The sequence below is a fragment of the Microcebus murinus genome, chromosome 14 (assembly GCF_040939455.1).
Source record: "Microcebus murinus isolate Inina chromosome 14, M.murinus_Inina_mat1.0, whole genome shotgun sequence".
Taxonomy (NCBI): domain Eukaryota; kingdom Metazoa; phylum Chordata; class Mammalia; order Primates; family Cheirogaleidae; genus Microcebus; species Microcebus murinus.
This window is the reverse complement of record NC_134117.1, coordinates 76,155,592-76,175,109: the sequence shown is the minus strand read 5'-3', so window position 1 is coordinate 76,175,109 and position 19,518 is coordinate 76,155,592. Positions and strand designations below refer to the sequence as shown.

Genomic DNA, 19,518 nt, shown 5'->3' with positions numbered 1-19,518 from the left:
AATTTCCTGGAAATTTTATGATCTGATAAGAGAGACTCTTACTCTTTCTCAGGAGGCTTTTTAAGGCTTGGACATTACCTGCTGAGTGCCTTATAGTGTTGTCATGAGATTGGAGAGAGTGAAATGAGGGCAGGAACATAGGTGGAGGATGCTGAGGTTGTTCCTATTTCCTGAGTAAAAATTGAACAGCTGCAGAATCTCCCCAGCCCTGCCATGATGCCTTTTCTCGTTGGGACTGCTGCCACTGTCTTGCCAGCCTTATGTCTGCCATGGTGCAGACACACCTGTGTGAGTGCCTTGTGATACACCTGAGGTGGGGAAATGCATGGGGAAGTGAACACAGGTCCCGTGGTGTGTGTGGACAGCGTGGCCACTTCCTCAGTGCAGGCTCTGTTCTGCCGTGAGGCTCTCCCCGCTGCTGCCATGCCCTGCCCCCATCACAGGCGTGCAAGGCTGTGACCATTACCCCAGGGTACCCTCTTGATGTGAATTACTTAAAGTTCAGAACTAGAGTGAGAGGCCATTTTCTCTCGACTTCAGTTTCCTGTCAGATCTGCCTTCTCCCAGGACACTGACCCTGATTGGGTGCCATTCACCAGATGAGACCCCATCCTCCTCCCGCAGGGCTTGTCTTCCCTTCAGAACACGGGAAAGTATGGTGGTTCCAAGAGGATCATGCTGTTACTGAGTTAACAAGGAGGAAGATAACTAGATACTTCCCTCTGTCTGCCATCCTTCCTGGGGAGGAGGCTTCCTTTATGACCCAGCAACACAGAGGAAGAAGTGACCTCATAGCAATGAGGGGACAAGGATGTGAATATAGCTAGACACTCCTTCCTCCAAGTCTATGGTGGTTGGTGGTGGTGACACCTCTCACTTCTCTGAAGTACACAAGGCCAGCTTGTGGCCTTCATGATAGATTTCCTGCCTTGCCTATAGATGCTGAACAGAGCTGGTCACCCTCAGAAGTAAAAGAAGGGAGCAAGAAGTTCATGAAGGCTTCCAGTCCAGAGCAATGTTAGGACTAAAAGTCAGAGGACAGGCTAATTGTAGAAGTTTGGAGACCTTAGTATAGTATCCTCACCTGCTTCCCTGTAGTGTTAATAGTAAAGCCCCTGATACCAGAAGGCCTTGTGTGCTCGTCTCGGGGGAAGAGGAGCCCCCAAGGGGTTGATTCTGTGATGGTTGCCTTGAGAGGGGGATGCTGGGGAAAGAGAAGGATGGCTCATGCACTCGGGTCTAGAGGATGCAAGGGATGTAACCACAGTGTCCACATGGCTCCCAAGATGCACCTCATCTTGTTTTAGGAAGAATCTTGACAAAGTAGCAGTGGGGATTATTTTGGGGATGTCAGATAAACTTTAGATTCTTAAGAATTTTGACCATTAATGCTTTTAAAGAAAATATACTCAATGTCCATATGCACATTCAAATAAAAACTAAATGTGGATTCCTTAGTGACTCACGTGATGTGCTAATAGAGTAATACTGTGTGATCTCAGCATCACATGCAGCATGCTTACAAGTAACTTCTTGGATCATGTTTCTTTAGGTTGAATTGGATTTAAAATGATGTTTAATCTCTGTTCTGGGGAGTAGGAATAGGAGTCCAGTGAAAACTTTAATCAGAGTGCCTGTACTGGCCCTCTCCAAGCTGCCAAATTTACTGTGTTTGTGTGTGTGTGTGTGTTGGGGGGAGGGTAGGAGTTTCTTGGCCATGGCCATACCTGTTCTTGTGGCTGACCAGTGTCAAGGATCCCATAGTGGCATGCCAGAATGACAGTGAACTCCAGCTGGTAGCACTTAAGAGTGGGGGCTCACCCTCAACTGGGGAATTGTAAGCTAGGGTGGAGCTCCCTCACTTTGAGGAGTTAGGACAAGGAACATTCAAGTGGGCCTGGTAAAAGGAAGTGGTGATTTGGGCTTACTTGTGATGTAGACTGATGGCACTATTTCTCTGGAGCTGTGGGTTGCATGAAGCAGATGCTCCCTCAGGCTCACTGTCCCAGGGAGAGAAGAGTGTGTTTATGGGCTTATGCATTGGTCTGTGAGGGCCATGGGAACGCTGGCGTGGGAGCCCTCTAGTGGTGCTTGTGCATCTTCAGCTCAGCTTCTGTCCCTGTCCCTACTCCCCTATGTCTGCTTTCTCCCCACTGTGGTGCCTCCTCTCCCTCCCAGATCTTTTCTCTAATTTTGATTGTTCACCACCTGAGAGGTCCTATTCTATCCCATGGACCTCTTGTTGCACCTTCTTTCAAATTTAAATTTTATTTCCTCTCTCTCTCTTTTTTTTGAGACAGAGTCTCACTCTGTGACCCTGAGTAGAGTGCGGTGGCATCATCATAGCTCACTGCAACCTCAAGATCCTGGGTTCAGGAGATCCTCTTGCCTCAGCCTCCTGAGTAGTTGGGACTATAGGAGCTCACCACCATGCCTGGCTAATGTTTCTATTTTTCTTAGAGATGGGGTCTCATTCTTGCTCGGGCTGGTCTCGAACTCCTGACCAATCCTACCTTGGCCTCCCACAGTGCTAGGATTACAGGTGTGAGCCACCACACCTAGCCAAATTTAAATTTTCTTGATGACTTTTCTTAATTCTCAATTCCAAGTTTAGACCATTTGGGAACACTTTGTGCTCATTCTTCTCCCAGGCCCTAATTGAGCTATGACTGGTGGCCCTGTGGTCAGGTGGGCTCCCTTTTGTATAAGGAGCCATGGCAAGGCAGTGAGGTTTCACAGACCAGAGCCTGGTCACCATGCATGAATAGGAGAGAGCTCTCAAATCTGCTGGCCTGGCTCAGGGTCCTTTCAGGAACTAGGTGAGTTTGCTGGGGCTGGGGAGGTAAGTGTGGCAGCATGATGCTTCACACTTCTTTTGCATTTGTATAGTGCCTTTTAGTACTTGATTTCTTGACTTATGTATGAACTAATTAAATTTAGATGCTCAGGAAACAAAGACCACTGAACCTACGAGAGGTCAGTAGTGGTGTTCCATAGTCTGAGACATTTCTTGGCTACACTTTTATCCACAGATAAGAAAAAAGAGTGCTCTTTAATTTGTTTTGCCTAGATTTGTAGGGACCTAGTATATGTTGCTCATTGAGCAGTGTTGCCATTCAGAAGGAGACAGTGCACGTGCTCCCCTTAGCTCATTCCTGAACACTGACCAGAGATGTGTCATTACAGGCTGGGAGTCCTCCATCAGCGTCAGCTCCGGCTCCGGTGTCTGCCTTCTCTCGCACTTCTGTCACACCATCCACCCAGGACATCTGCAGGTAACACTCTGCTTCAGTGCTGTGATGATCAGTGTGCATCCCAGAAGTAAGCATTCGTGTCTGTAGGTTCTCAGATTTCCAATTGCTTGATCAGTCAACCTTTGGTCTAGACAGCTGGCCCAGTTTTATGTGCTGTTTGCTCACGAGTTACCCATATGGGTTTCATTTCTTCACTTTGATGTCTATTCTCTTTTAAAATTGTTTTTACTTTCTGTGCTTTTGTTCCACTGTTCTGCATGCAGTTCCAGTGCAGTGTTTTCTGAGTGTTGTCACCACAGTCCCGTGCAGTCTGCTGTTGTCTTGAAAACTCCTCAATGCCAGAGTTCTCTGACACAAGGGCTCACTGTGACAGTTATCTGTAAAGATACAGTACAGGCATCAAAGAGAAATTCCTTTGGTTCAGAATGGGTCCAGGCCTTGAAGCCTGGTAAGAATACCAAAGCCAGAAGAACACTAAAGTTCTCAAAGTCCCTAAATGATGTGGGTGAGAAGGCCCAAGATACTTTGGAAAGTTTTGACTATGTGGAAAGAACTTGTTCTGAAGGAAAGTTAATACTCCCTCAAGATCCACGTCTCAGAATTAACAGGTTCCATCATAAAGAAAAAAGAACGCTGATCTGCAGACCTCTTGGCGGTTCCAAACATTCTTGTGTTTCATCTCTTTCTGCCACCTGTTCAACTGCCTCAGAAGTGGGAGCTGGCAAGGGAGGTGTGCACATCCCGCCCTTGGACCAGAAAGGAGATGGCGAGGCCGCGTCCAGAAGCCGGCGGCTGCTCCGGTACCTGCTCTCTCTCTCGCGTGGCTCGAGCACCAGCAGCCTGCACAGGTTCCACGAGCTGGAGAGCTGTGCCGCTCACCTGCATGCCGCTAAGTCCTCCAGTGGGCTGGCCGGGAGCACCGGCTTCTGCTCCGACGAAATGGGAGACGACGACGTCTTTGAGGACAGCACGTCCACAAAACTGAAAAGCAGGGTTCTGCGGGCGCCCCTCTGCTCCACAGAAAAGGACAGCGACCTGGATTGTCCTTCTCCCCTCTCTGAGAAATGTCCCCCCATGTCCCCTGTGTCCACATCAGGGGATGCCTGCAGGTTGGTTTGCCAGGAAGCGCTGCTCTGGCCGTCTCTGCTCACACCCATAGCCTCCCCTTGCTTTAATATGTGAAGTTTCAGGAAAATGAAGTAAGAGGCAGTTGTAGCCAATTGTGGGTTAATAGCTTTCTCCAGAAGAATGGAGTATTGGTATCATTTGGAAAACTAATTTTTATGATGTGGGTCCCAAGATATTTTCACAGATGATACAAGAGGAAGAAGCTCCACATATTAAAGGCAAAGCTGACTCTTCTCAACTAAAAATAAGTAGATTTTATGTAAAGAAATTTGAAGAAGAAATAGTATCTCCAGCTTGATGGTCCAGATTTTAAGTGTTTGCTGCCCCTCCCAGCCTTTTTTTAAGCCTTTGCTCCCTGCATGTGTGTGGGGAGTGGTGGTTCTGCAGTAGCTCCTCCCTCCCTCCAGCTATGCCCAGGTCCTAACTCCACTTCCCACCTTTATCTGCCTTGTGCAGCATCCTTGTCTGGCTTCTAGGATTCAGGATTCTTCTAGGATTCTTTTGTCACACTCTTGTGCCTTCTCCATTCTGACCTTTCCCTAGTCTCCCCTTCTCATGCCAGCTGTCATCATGGATCAGAAACCCTTCTCACTAAGGCAGCCTGAGAGCCCAGTTCTTTTCAGGAAAGGTCCCTCCATGCTCTCAGCTGCTGGGAAAAGACCCTCTTTCTCAAAAGCTTGTTAAAGTTCCTTGAAGTTAGTAGTTACGTCCTGCTGCATGCCTCCTTGGAAATAAGGAATGCTTTTAAATTAACTCTCACTAAAAACTGCTACGAGTAGTCCTGAAAAAGGAAGTGAAATGGTGAATGTTTTAGGTCCAGGAGAGGCACTGTGATCTTTGGTAACTCCCAGAAAGAGGACAGAAATGTACGGTTGTGGTGTGTAAAGGCGAGGTCAGTGTCCATAGCTAAGGAGCAATGTCATCACCTTTTAAGTCACTGTGGCATTTTTGGAAGGTGGAATGCCGGGTTTGTTTTACATAGAAATTTTTCATCTAATTATTTTAACATCTTACATTGTAGAAAATGATTTCAGGTTGCCTTAAATTCGTCTTTCAGTTGAAGTTCTTAAGTCTTACCAAAAAAACGACTGCTTTGTCATTTCTTGTATCATTTTTTCCTCTGTTGCCAAATGCCATCCAGATTTTCCATGTTGGCGCGGTAAGCTAGAAACTTTTAGTCTGTAGTCACTGTTTTCATTTGTGTTTGTATGTTTTGTGCTCATAGTCACTTGAGTGGTGTCTGTTTCTGGAAATTTTCCAGGGTGGGTGGGGATTGACTTTCCACTGAAGCGTCACCTTCCTTGTTGTGGGGCCCCTCACAGTGACTGCTTTCCTTCGGTATAGGATCTGTCACTGTGAGGGAGATGACGACAGCCCTCTGATCACGCCCTGCCGCTGCACGGGAAGCCTCCACTTTGTGCACCAGGCCTGCCTGCAGCAGTGGATCAAGAGCTCTGACACTCGCTGCTGCGAGCTCTGCAAGTACGAGTTCATCATGGAGACCAAACTGAAGCCTTTGAGAAAAGTACGTGTGAGGAAGAGATGTTCCCGGCATTGCTTTACCCTCTGTAAAACAAGTGACCCTGAAAGAGTTAGCACCTCAGACTGTGCAGCCGTAGCTTGCCTCCTGTGTTCGTTTATCTGAGAAGCTGGGGCTGGTGTCGCATTCACGTTGCAGCGACTGTTGTTTCTGATACTGATTTCCAAGTCCCTCCCTTCAGGAAGAAGCTCTTTCTGACCATTCCTAATGTTTCCTTTTCCTTCAAACTAATCCTGCTTGTTTGTCTGTGTCAGTCATCTGGCCCTTGACCACAGAGTGTTTTGAGACATATCTTAGTTAGCATTTAACCTTATATGCATTAACTGTTCATGTCTTGCCTCTCTGCAGAATTAGGACTGTATGTTAGAGGTTAATATCTTTCCCCAGCACTCAGCACAGCATAGCACACCGTAAATTTACGTGTGTACACCTGTGACAAGCATTTGCTGGATAGGAGAGTGGTTGGGTGGATGGGGAAAAGAAAGGAACCACAGACATTATATGACATGCATCTGTCTTCAGGCCCCATGTCATTGTTCCCTCTGAAAGGAGCTTTGTCAATGACACTGGCCTCCTGTTTAAATGTTCACTGTTTTCATATATCTCGCTAGATCCCCGCACAGAAGGTTTTGTTTGGAAGAATAAGAGACTATTCCTATCTCAAAACGTTAATATGTAAATGTCAGGGGTGTATCACATAATCAAATAACAGTACATGACAATGCCAATTAAATGTGAAATTATGTGGTGGTGGAGCATATCAGACATTCAGAGAAGAAAGTGCCCCTTATTGGCTAGAGTGCTGGGGAAGTTGCATGCTGGTAGCATCATAGAATGTTTGGGTTTTAGAGCAGTTCTTGGAAGATGAATAGCATTTTGGAAGCAAAGTGAAAGAAGTTTAGAGAGATCAAATTTTCTGTGGAGAAAAGCATACACCAAAAAGGTGAGGGTGAGTGTTCAAGGGCTGTGCAAGGGTTGAGCTACATGTGTCTTAGGAAATAGTGGGGATCAGGGATCAGGAACACCAAGGCATTGACTCTGTGTTTAGATAGAAGCCCAGGGAACTTGCTAGTGTATAAAACCCCAGCAGAGAGCAGTCACATGCTAGAGAAAGCAGGCACAAGCTGTATACAAAATGTTCTGCCCCAGTAAAAGCCTTATAATTTATTCAGTATCTATTCTATACTAATCTTCAAGTGAGTCTTATGATAATACAGATAGTCCACCGGCTCTAGTTTCAACTTATCCTGCATAGATTCATCTGGAAAGAGGCTATGACTAGGGTTGGCAAAGGATATGCAGAGTGTTTACACTTTGTTCTTTCTCTCTATCTTTATGTGTTTTCTTCTGATTCGGAAACCAGTAAATGAAAATGAAAATCTGGCTATTTGGAGTAAATTAATGAGCTCCTAGAGGAGATGGGACTGGCAGAGTCTGCTTGTACCAGGAACTCTTAGCATCGATTTCGAGCTGTTGCTGCCAAAGTAGCAGAGGACCAAAGAGTGAGCGCCTCCTGCCATTCACCTTCACAATGTAGTGTGACCATCTGCTGGTGTTTTGTGGCATCATCAACCCTCTTTTTCCCTGCTTGTCCATGCCAGTCAGCAAGTCAGGGAGACTTAAAACGTAGCACCTGAGTCTCAGGCCAACATGTTGTCTTCAACACGACTAAGATCATAGAATCCTCTGTCCGGCCATTTAATGTCTGCTTGCAAGAATGAGCAGACAAGGGCATTGCCACTGGTAGTTCAGCACTCATCTTGATCTTAGCTTGTTTTCATTGCATAGAAAGTTGGCTGTGCCTGGTACCTGGTTTGAAGCCAAGTGGTTTAAAGAGAACTACTTTGTGTATTTGGGGAAATTCATCTAGCTTGGGAAACGGGAAGGGGATTGGAAAGCCAGTCTTGCCCATCTACAGTGTTCTCACCCCACTGTAGCCCTTCACCTTGAGCCCGTGCCTCATGCCTTGCTTGTTATCTTTCCAGTGGGAGAAGCTGCAGATGACAGCCAACGAGCGCAGGAAGATCATGTGCTCAGTGACGTTCCATGTCATCGCCATCACCTGTGTGGTCTGGTCCTTGTATGTGCTCATCGACCGCACCGCTGAGGAGATCAAGCAGGGGCAGGTAACAGGTGAGTGCTCAGGCTGACAGGTGAGCTCAGCACAGAGGTCCTGAATGGCACACTGGGTCTCAGGATTGGAGCATTGTTCCAGTCAGACCACAAACGTCTGGGTTTCTGGACAGGGAACGTAAATTAGCAGGCACCACATGTCCTTTTTGGATGTTTCTCTTGATGTGGTGGTAGGTTTTGAAACCCCATCAGAAGGGATCAAATCATGGACTGTGAGAATGTCCACAAACTACCTCCTGGAAAAGCAGGTTACAAGGTAGTGAACACTCTCTTCTCTCTCTCCTTTGACAAGCATGGTTTGGCCAGTTGAGAATCTAGTGGTGGGCGTGTGTCTCTAGACCCTCCTGAGGCAGGAGGATCACTTGAGCCCAGGAATGCAAGGCTGCAGTGAGCTGTGATGGCATCCTTGAGCCGTTACCTCGCCTCAGCCTGGGCAGCATAGCAAGACCTCATCTCTAAACAAACCAAACTAAGAATCTATTGGTTATGGGAAGTTCAGAAGTAGTGGTTTATGTACTTTGTATCTTAAATAAGATCTACTAATAGGCTGAGTTTTTTTCCTTTCAGGAATCCTAGAGTGGCCCTTTTGGACTAAATTGGTGGTTGTGGCCATTGGCTTCACTGGAGGACTTCTTTTTATGTATGTTCAGTGCAAAGTATATGTGCAATTATGGAAGAGACTCAAGGCTTATAACAGAGTGATCTATGTTCAGAATTGTCCAGAAACAAGCAAAAAGAATATTTTTGAAAAATCTGCACTAACGGAGCCCAACTTTGAAAATAAAGATGGACGTGGAGTCTGTCATTCCGACACAAACTCTTGTTGCACAGAGCCTGAAGACACTGGAGCAGAAATCATTCACGTTTGATTGTGTGGAGGGTGTAGTTTTCCTGGACATCTGTGAAGAGCTGAAGGAAATTGTTTACTGCCAATCGTGTACCTTTCTTATATCCTTTAATAGTATAGACTGGGCAGGTAACTATTGTTAGTGGCCTCTCTTTTTCTGAACCCTCTTTAATGAATCTCCTCGAAAGCCCTTCCAGGAGCCAGGCATGGCTGGGTCCCCCTCTGCCAGGCTGCTCTGTGGGAAGAGAAGGTGGAAGACCTCATGACGCCATGATGGGGAGACGGCTGAGTGCCCACCCATGATCATGAACAGAACAAGAGAATCAAATGCCAAACCTGAGGGAAGAGCAGGAGCAAGGGGCACCAGCCCTGATGTGCAGCTTCTTCCAGCTTGCAGCCTCCAGGCCCTGGAGTGCAGTGCTGGGAAGTGTCTGGCCTTGAGGAGAGGATCCCTCTGCGCTAAGGAGAGCCCCTCCAGGCACACTCGTGCCCGCCCTCTGCTGATGCTGCCGCCTTGCTCTCTCAAGCAGGCAGTGCCTGGTGCTCTGTGTGTCATGGCGTGTGATTCACTGAGCAGACAGCACTTTACAGAAGAGAATCTTTATTTTGTGATACGTGTGTCCAGTGGGATTGACACTTAAAGAACATCTCATTTAGAAATCTTCCCTTTGTTACCCTTGTTATCTCTTTTACATCATAATAGATCTAAAACCCTTTTTGCCTTATATATGCTAAGAAGCGTGACATTCACTCTGTGTCCGTCCGTAAGACAGACTTGTGACTTTAAAACGGGACAGATCTGAGGCTTTTGCATAATAGATTTCATGGGAATTAATGGATGTTAAATGGCAATTAGAGCATAATTCCTATGCTTTTGAGCTTGTTTTATGACAAGTCCTTATTTCATAAGCCTGCCCCATACATTTCTTTTTGGTCAACACTGAAAAAGAAGAGTTTTTGAGATCTAAGTGGAAGGAAAGGAAGTGAGTAATTACTTAAAAAATATTCCTTTGTAGACAAATCTCTCCAGTGGTGCTGACTTCACACTGAAGGAGCAGCCACGTGCCGTCTTGGTCGGGCGTGTGTGCTGCAGGTGCTCCTCGGCACTGGCCCGCCACGCAGTTCTGCTTGGGGAAGGTTCTGTGGAGTCACCGCTGAGGGCCAAGAGGCAAGTGAGCTGGCTCTAGGACGAGGACCAGGTGTGAGCAGCAAACTTCCAGGGTCTCCAGCCACATACCTGCCCGTCTGTCGCCTTAACTGGACTGAACAGACAGGATCCTTTTAGGGGCCCTTGGCCCCACTGTTGGTCCATTCTGTCATCAGGGATTATCTCCTATACCAGTTTCATAAAACAAACAAAACCAAAATCACTACCATCAAATGGCCTTTATCCCTTCGAAAAGTCTGCTTAAAATTCTGTTTTTAAAACCCATTTCCATAGTACCAGGCAAATAAAGAATCAACTCCAGTAAAGTAGGCAAGGAGGGCCTATACCAGGGTGAGCAGGCCACATGCTGTCTGTCCAGGTGACTTTCATCCAGCTGGCAGAGAGTGGTGAGGTGCCTGGGGGTCCTGGCCTCACTCTCTCTCAGCCTTAGGCACCTTGTCCGTCATCCTGTTAAAAGAAGTAAGCAAACACAAGGTAATTTCTTTGCCTTTCAGAGTAGAAACCTGTCGCTTGTTTTGAGGTTGAAAGGTCTCTAAGCTCTGGGAGCGGGCACATTGGAGTCACTAGTCCTGGTCTGTGGAGCTGCCCTGCCATGGCCTTTCTTTGGGCGGACAGGCACTGTCCAGCCAGCACTGTTTGGCTCCTGAAAACAGGTCAGCCTGTCCTCTCTCCCAGGCCACATCCAGCCTGTGCCTGTGTTCACTGTGCCCCAAAGTGCAATTACCCACACCCCTTCACATTCTGGGGACACCAGGCAGCCACAGATTGTCCACTCAGGGGAGCTGAATCCCAGCTCAGCCCTGCCACTGCCTCTTAGGAACTCTGCCCAGGCAAGGCCCCTGGTTTTGTACGCTTGTCTCTGCCACCCTCCAACAGTGGATGAGGGGTTGAAGACTGGGATAGATTTTTAAGTGTGAATTCTCCCTCAGCCATGGAACCCCTTCTGCTGAATTTGAAAAGCACTGAGACTTCCTGTAGAGAGGAAAGTGTGCTGAGGTAGGGATAGCCCCTGGGCAGCCCACCCAGTGTGGCTGGCACCCCCTTACGGCAGGGGTGCCTTTGGTGTCACTCCCATGCCCAACCAGATTCTCATGTGAAGCCGTCTCCCTTTTCAGGAAGGCCTAACACCATCTCATCATCTCTGGCCACTCTGTGGACAGTCCACCCACATCCTTCTTTCCCTTCCTGGCGGGGCACACAGCTACCCCCTTGACTTGACTTTTCTTGCAGGTTCTATCTAGTTCAGCACCTCTGATCCATCCAGCCCTCCAGTGACTCACTAGTAGTGAAGTGGGAAGCCTGGAAGGGGGTGCTCTGCTGCCATCTAGTGGGGACACAGTATCTGCCAGTATTCCTTTTGTCTGGGTGACTTGCCAAGTTCCTTTGGGGGGCTATTTATTCCCCAGCCCTCCCCCCTTATTTTGCATTTTGGTTTAGTAGTAGGATGGCATTTAGCCGAATCATATAGAATCCCAGGATGAGGTTTCAGGGCCAGGAGGTGTGATATTTGCAGGCCAGGGAAGGGGAAGAGGTAAGTAGTCTCCGGTGTGTCACTAGCCAGCCCTCTCTCTGATTTGGTCTTTTCTCCCATAAGTACCACTTTCAGGTTTCTGACTTCAGCAGTAAATGGATTTTTGTGTTCAAGTCTATTGTGAGACTTTCTTGGAAACCCTATAAAAGATCTTTTTCTACTCTAGGCCTCCAATGTCTCTGTTTTTTGCTTCAATCCCTCTTTTCAGTCATATATGCCTAGTTTCTGCCTGTTCATGTGCCCTACCTGGCCACAGGTGTGCAGGCCCCCAGCAGCTGGGCCAGTTTGGGAACCTCTGGTGATGCCTGCAGGGCTCGAGGAGGGCTGGGGCCAGCAGGGAGAGCTTCACATTGCTGTGGACATGGCTGGTTGCAAATACATTTGAAATACTTTCCCTTTTGAATCTGGTTTGAAATGTGCAGCTTCCATCTCTAGCCCAAGGAAAGACCAAAACGTAGGGAAATAAAAGCATTTATCTTTGTTTTGGAAGTCATTGTTCAAGCTGTGCACCTGATCAGGCACATTTAGATGCAATGTTTATAGAAAGTTGATTGTTAATAAAAACCAAATTTACACTGGCATGTGTGGTGTAGTTTCTAAAAGGCACTTCACATTTGAAATTTTTCTTAGAAAGTTTCTAGTTATCTGAATGTCTGGTTTTGTATTCTTTTGTGTATGTTCACTGTTTCCCAGTATTACCACTTGAATAATTCTCTGTACAGGGGGCTTGTTTGTGCTATACACTAGGGTGTCTAATTGCAGCAATAAAGCCTTTCTTTACAAAGGAGTTTTGCCATGAGACTATTTCCTGCTAGGAGGCTGGGGATGTTGGCAGGCACTCCAGTGGCCCTGATCACCTTTCCAGGTTTGTCTGGCTTGTCGGGAAAGAATATCAGGCGGCCTCTGGAGGTGTCTCTTTCTCAGCCTGTCCCTCAGACACTGGCACGTGGTTGGTGGCCGGAGTGTCTGGGGAGTGTGTGATGGGAATGAAAACTGAGGCATTTCATGCAGCTGTGCTTGCTTCAGACTTCCAGGCTCAGCTGCTTGGGCTCACCACCCTAGGGAAGCTGGACTTGGTGTGTGGCAAATGTCCATGGGAGCAGTTGATTGTGAACCAGCCTTGTCTGTGGAAACCTGTTTCCTGCCCCACGGTCCTGCTGAGTAAGAGAACCAGGGAGACCAGCAGCGTTGCTGGTGCCATCTCTGCCAGGCTGCATCTCCCAGCTTTCTGGCAGGGCTTCCCTGAGGGATGGCAGGGCCACTGATCCTCAGGCTGCAAACAGCCCATAGGGCTGGGAGTGCCGGCATCCCCACCAAGGGTAAGGGTTGCGGGAGGAGGGCCAGGCTTACCCAGACATGCGGCAGTCTCATAAGGTGGGCCTGGAGAATTCTGCCACACTGGGCTGTGGCAGACATGGGAGCTAAAGCACAAGGGTGCTTTGTGGAGCCATGGCCACAGCTGAGTGTCAGAGAACAGGAGGCTGTGGCTCCAAGTAGAGGATGGGCCCACAGAGCCACTGAACCTGCTTGGGGACAACCCCAGGGCTCAGTGCTGAGGGGATGGAGCTGGAAGAAGAACCTGCTCCTATATGAAGGTAAGGGCTGGGGCTCCTAGAGGAGCCACTGTTTTTCGGGAATGTTAGGAGTTTGGCTGAAGAGACACTAGGTAGGGTCATGGTACAGACAGGTCAAGCCTTCCTTATCCTTTGATCTCAGCCACAGTGATGGGGTATAGGGTTGCCGCACCCCCAGGGGATGTCTGGGTAGCAAACTACTGCTCGAAAGCAGCCTCCAGTTTTTGTAAATAAACTTCGATGTGCAGTCATGCTCATTCACTTACGTATTGTCTACAGCTGACTTTCTCCTGCAGTGGCCAAGGTGGATAGTTGGGACAGATTGTATGGCCTGCAAAGCCTAAAATATTTACAGTGTGGCCCTTTACAGAAAAGTTTGCCAACTCTTGGTCCCCTGGAGTTGTTGGTGCACAGCCCTTGTGACGTCTTGGTGACAGATGTTGAGCCCTCTCCAGGGCCTTGGAAGTGTCAGCCTCCGTGATGTCGGGGCTGGAAAGAGCTGAGAGGGTGGCTCCTCACTGCTTGTGGTTTCAGGCTGGGGGGCGACGGATGATCCCCATGGCTCCCATGAAGCTCCCAGATAACCAGGGAATGCCGCTGGCCTCTCTCTGGAAAAGAGGGACTGTCTGGTTAACACATTAACTGCCATGTGAGTTGTATTTAACTCACACTAGTTTTGAGCCTGGGGTCTCATGAAGCATTATGTAACTCATGTCTCTTCACCTTGGGAGCCGTGAGAACTATTTTTCAAGTTGCATATAACTCAGGCACAGAAGACAATAAAAAATAATTTTTTTATTAAATTAGGATCATTTTTGAAGCTTTTATTCTATTTTCATAATAAAACACCATAGTCCCAAGGAAAAAATATTTTTTTCTAGTGTGGCAGTGAATATGTTAAGCATTAAAAAGAGATTCAATGAGGTAAAACCGGTATAGCGGAGGGTAAGGGTGTGCAACAGTCAAAGCTGTTAGCATGGTAATAACAGAAGAGGATGAAAACCAAACCTGGCCCCTCGGCAGGAGCAGGGCTGGGACCCTGGGTGGTGTGGGGACGACAGGGAAGGGAAGGCCAGGGCTGGGGCTCTGCTACAAGGTCCTGCTCACGAAAGCCGTAGTTATGCAGTCCATGTATGTAAAAATTATTACACCCATGTATGTAAAAATATATAAAGCATTATGTATATATGAAAATACATAAAATGCATTTGCTTACAGCAGTCATCTGTCACTTTGCAGCTTTTTTTCATGTAACAACCAATTTAATATTTTCTGTGTCAGAACATAGGCATATACCTTTCTAACTAATGCATGATTTATTTAAATCCTTATTGATACAGATTTTTAGGTTCATTACTAATTTTGATATTAGAAATGAGGCTGCAATTCACATCTGTGACATTTACCTTTGTATACTTGGTCTGTGAGTGGAAGGGAGGGCAGTTCTGAAGATAAAGTTCTAGAAGTAGAAAAAAGTGGTAGATGCATTTAACTTCTAAGTTGTAAAACTGACCTTCAAAATGATTCACTTACCTTCCTACCCTGAGAATATGCATCTCTTTCTTTACATTCATATAACGTGTTACCGTTTAAAACTTGTTCCTCAAACGACTGTCATTTCTTTGTATCTCATTGAGGTTTTACTTTGTGTTTCTCAGGTAAGCGAGATGGAACATCCTTTGCCCATTTCTGCTCCTGTGAATGTTTGTATCTTGGCCATTTCTCTTGGATTTTTCTTTGTAGTTTTACATGAAATTATAGGTGTGTTTTATGATGTAAGGATATTAACTGTCTGTTCTTATGTAAGTGACATATATATGCAATTCATACGTTTATTTTTTAAAAAGATTTATTTTTTTAAAGCAGTTTTAGGTTTGAAGCAAAATTGGGAGGAAGGTACAGAGACTTTCCATGTGCTTCTGGCCCCCACGCACCCACAGCCTCTCCATTGTCGACACCCCCACCAGAGTGGTATACTTGGCATGATCCATGAACCTACATTGACACACAATCATCATTCTAAGTCCATGATTTAGGATTCACTCTTGGTGTTGTGTATTCTGTTGGTTTGGGCAAATGTACTGTGTCTTCATCCACCATTGCAGTATCACACAGAGTACTTTCACTGCCCTGAACGTCCTCTGTGCTCCGCCTATTCATCCCTCCCCCTGCCCCAACCCCTGACAACCTTTCTGTTATCTCCATAGTTTTGCCTTTTCAGAACATCATCATGTCTTTGGAATCATATAGTATGCAGCCTTTTCAGATTGGCTTCCTTTACTTACTAATATACACTTAAGGTTCTTCCATGGATTTTCATGGCTTGATAGCTCATTTCTTTTTGGCACTGCATATTACATTGTCAGCATGTACCACAGTTTATCACTTGCCTACTGAAGTGAGAATACAGATGCGCTAGATTCTACAATTAATATTTTGCTCAAGGTGCTTTACTGCACATCTATTCACCCTGTCTATTCATCACTCTGTTCATCCATCAGCTTTTGTTTTTATGCATTTCTGAGTAAATTGCAGCCATAAATATACTTCACCCCAACTATTTCAGTCTGTATATCATGAACTAGAATTCAATATTTGTTTATGATTTTTTGTTATTTTTAGGCAATATTTACATAGAGTGAAGTGCATGAATATTAAGGGTACCATTTGATGAATTTTGACAAGTGTACCTATGCAACCCAACACCTTATGAAAATGCAGAACATTATCTCAATCCTGAAAGTATCTTGATTCCCCTTCTCCACAGTCACCCCATCCCTAGCCCCTCAAAAGCAAACACCTGTTCTGATCTCTTTTTCATCATAGATTGGTTTTAGCCTGTCCCAGAACTTAATTTTATACACTTTTGTATAAGGGTTCTTGCAGTCAGCATAATGTTTTTGAGATTCATCCATGCCATTCTGTCAGTTAGCTTGTTCCTTTTTATTTTTATTTTTTTTAAATTTTGGCATATTATGGGGGTACAGATTTTAAGGTTTCAATAAATGCCCATTTCCCCCCCTCCCCCCACAAGTCTGAGTCTCCAGCATGACCAACCCCTAGATGGTACACTTCTCACTCTCTCTCTGTCTATATATATATATACCTGCCCCCCGGCCCCCGCCCACCTGCCCAATACCCTATTACTGTAGTACCTATGTGACCACTTAGGTGCTGCTCACTTAATACCAATTTGCTGGTGAGTATATGTGGTGCTTGTTTTTCCATTCTTGGGAAACTTCACTTAATATTATGGGTTCCAGCTCTAACCAGGAAAATATAAGATGTGCTATGTCACCATTGTTTCTTAGAGCTGAATAGTACTCCATGGTATACATATACCACATTTTATTAATCCATTCTTGGATTGATGGGCACTTGGGCTGTTTCCACAGCCTTGCAATTATGAATTGTGCTGCTATAAACATTCGAGTGCAGGTGTCTTTTTTGTAGAGTGTCATTGGATCTTTTGGGTAGATGCCCAGCAATGGGATTGCTGGATCAAATGGTAGATTCACTTGTATTGCTTTAAGGTATCTCCATATTGCTTTCCACAGAGGTTGAACTAGTTTGCAGTCCCACCAGCAGTGTAGGAGTGTTCCTCTCTCTCCGCATCCACGCCAGCATTTATTGTTCGGAGACTTTTTGATAAAGGCCATTCTCACTGGAGTTAAGTGATATCTCATTGTGGTTTTGATTTGCATTTCCCTGATGATTAGAGATGTTGAGCATTTTTTCATATGTTTGTTGGGCATTCTTCTGTTTTCTTTAGAAAAGTTTCTGTTCAAGTCCTTTGCCCACTTTTTAATGGGGTTATTTGATTTTTTTCTTGCTTATTTTCATGAGTTCTAAGTATATTCTAGTTATCAGTCCCTTATCGGATGCATAGGATGCAAAAATTTTCTGCCATTCTGTAGGTTGTCTGTTTAATTTCATGACTATTTCTTTGGCTGTGCAGAAGCTTTGTAGTTTGATCATGTCCCATTTATTTATTTTTGTTGCTGCTGTGATTGCCTTTGGGGACTTCTTCATAAACTCTTTGCCTAGGCCGATGTCTAGGAGAGTGTTTCCAACTTTTTCTTCTAGAATTCTAATAGTTTCATACCTTAGATTTAAGTCTGTTATCCAGCGTGAGATGGTTTTTGTGAGAGGTGAAAGGTGTGGGTCCTGTTTTAGCCTTCTACAGGTGGCTATCCAGTTTTCCCAGCACCATTTATTGAAAAGGGATTCTTTTCCCCAGCGTATGTTTTTGTCTGCTTTGTCAAAGATTAGATGGCTATATGAGGATGGTTTTATATCAGGATTCTCACATCTGTTCCACTGGTCCATATTCCTATTTTTGTGCCAATACCATATTGATTTAATTACTACAGCTTTGTAGTATAGTTTGATATCTGGCATATTAATGCCTCCCATTTTGTTTTTGTTGCCTAGAATTGCTTTTGATATTCGGGGTCTTCTTTGGTTCCATACGAAGCATAAAATTATTTTTTCTATATCTGTGAAGAATGCTGATGGGATTTTAATAGGTATTGCATTGAATCTGTAGATCAGTTTGGGTAGTATAGACATTTTGATGATGTTGAGTCTGCCGATCCACGAGCATGGTATGGATTTCCATCTGTTTACATCCTCTGCTATTTCCTTCCTTAGTGTTTCATAGTTCTCCCTGTAGAGGTCTTTTATGTCCTTGGTTAAGTATATTCCTAGGTACTTTAATTTCTTTGTTGCTATTGTGAAGGGAATTGAGTCTTTAATCTGGTTCTCAATTAGATTGTTGTTGGCGTGTATGAATGCCTCTGATTTCTGTGTATTGATTTTGTGTCCTGAGACTTTACTAAACTCATTGATCAGTTCCAGGAGTTTCTTGGTTGAATCTTTGGGGTTTTCTAGATACAATATCATATCATCAGGAAACAGTGAAAGTTTGATCTCTTCTGCCCCTATTTGGATACCTTTGATTCCATTTTCCTGTCTGATTGCTGTAGCCAAGACTTCCAGCACTATGTTGAACAGAAGTGGAGATAGTGGGCAGCCTTGTCTGGTTCCAGTTCTAAGTGGGAATGATTTCAATTTTTCCCCATTCAGTATGATGTTGGCTATGGGTCTGTCATATATGGCTTGTATCATTTTCAGGTATGTCCCTTCTATGCCTATTTTATTAAGTGTTTGTATCATGACAGGGTGTTGAATTTTGTCAGAAGCTTTTTGTGCATCTATTGAAAGAATCATGTGGTCTTTGTTTCTGCTTCTGTTTATGTGGTGAATTGCATTTATAGATTTACGTATGTTGAACTATCCCTGCATCCCTGGGATGAAGCCCACTTGGTCGTGATGGATTATTTTTTTGATAAGTGTCTGGATTCGGTTAGCTAAGATTTTGTTGAAAATTTTTGCATCTATATTCATTAGGGATATTGGTCTGTAGTTTTCTTTTTTTGTTGCATCCTTTCCTGGTTTTGGTATCAGAGTAATATTCGCTTCATAAAAGGTGTCAGGGAGGTTTCCGTTCTTCTTGATGTCGTGGAATAGTTTCTGCAAGATAGGTACTAGTTCTTCTTTGTAAGTGTGGTAAAATTCGGGTGTGAAGCCATGTGGACCGGGACTTTTCTTTTTAGGGAGATTTTTAATTGCTGCTTCTATTTCAGCTGTTGAGATTGGTCTGTGCAGGGAATCTATTTCTTCCTGGTTGAGCCTAGGGAGGCTGTGTGTTTCTAGAAATTTGTCCATTTCCTCCACATTTTCTAGTTTGTGTGCATAAAGATTTTTATAGTATTCATAAATTATATCTTGTATCTCTTTGGGATCAGTTGTGATATCTCCTTTTTTATTCCTGATGGAGCTTATTAGAGATTTCTCTTTTCTGCTTTTCGTTAGCTTAGCCAATGGTGTGTCAATTTTGTTTATTTTTTCAAAGAACCAACTTTTTGTTTTATTAATCTCCTGAATACCTTCCCTGTTTTCAATTTCGTTTAGTTCTGATTTGATCTTGTTGATTTCACTTCTTCTGCTGGGTTTGGGGTTGGTCTGTTCTTCTTTTTCCAGCTCTTTGAGTCATTTCATTAGATTGTCTATTTGTGATCTTCTTGTCTTTTGGTTATAGGCATTTATGGAGATAAGCTTTCCTCTCAGAAATACTTTAGCTGTGTCCCAGAGGATTTGATAACTTGTCTCTCCATTGTCGTTTTCTTCATAGAATTTTTTTATTTCCATCTTGATTTCTTCATTTATGAAGTAATCATTTATTAGGAGGTTGTTTAATTTCCACATTTTTGTGTAGAAATGTGAGTGTCTGTTAGGGTTGATTTCTAGTTTTATTCCACTGTGATCTGAGAAGGTACAT

General features: G+C 44.9%; 1 protein-coding gene across 5 annotated transcripts in view; it reads left to right on the top strand.

Moving 5' to 3' along the window:
- The window catches only part of LOC142875587 (E3 ubiquitin-protein ligase MARCHF8), a 151,687-nt gene extending 139,299 nt beyond the window's left edge, over window positions 1-12,388 (top strand). For 4 of the 5 annotated variants that reach the window (XM_076010286.1, XM_076010284.1, XM_076010285.1 and 1 more), the window contains 5 exons: window positions 3,187-3,275; window positions 3,518-4,363; window positions 5,727-5,907; window positions 7,908-8,055; window positions 8,623-12,388. In XM_076010286.1, the coding sequence (XP_075866401.1) occupies window positions 3,187-3,275; window positions 3,518-4,363; window positions 5,727-5,907; window positions 7,908-8,055; window positions 8,623-8,924 (1,566 nt within the window). In that variant the 3' untranslated portion in view covers window positions 8,925-12,388. The remainder of the gene's footprint in view (window positions 1-3,186; window positions 3,276-3,517; window positions 4,364-5,726; window positions 5,908-7,907; window positions 8,056-8,622) is intronic. The other variant, XM_076010288.1, reaches the window with a different exon arrangement.
- The last annotated feature ends 7,130 nt before the right edge of the window (window positions 12,389-19,518 follow it).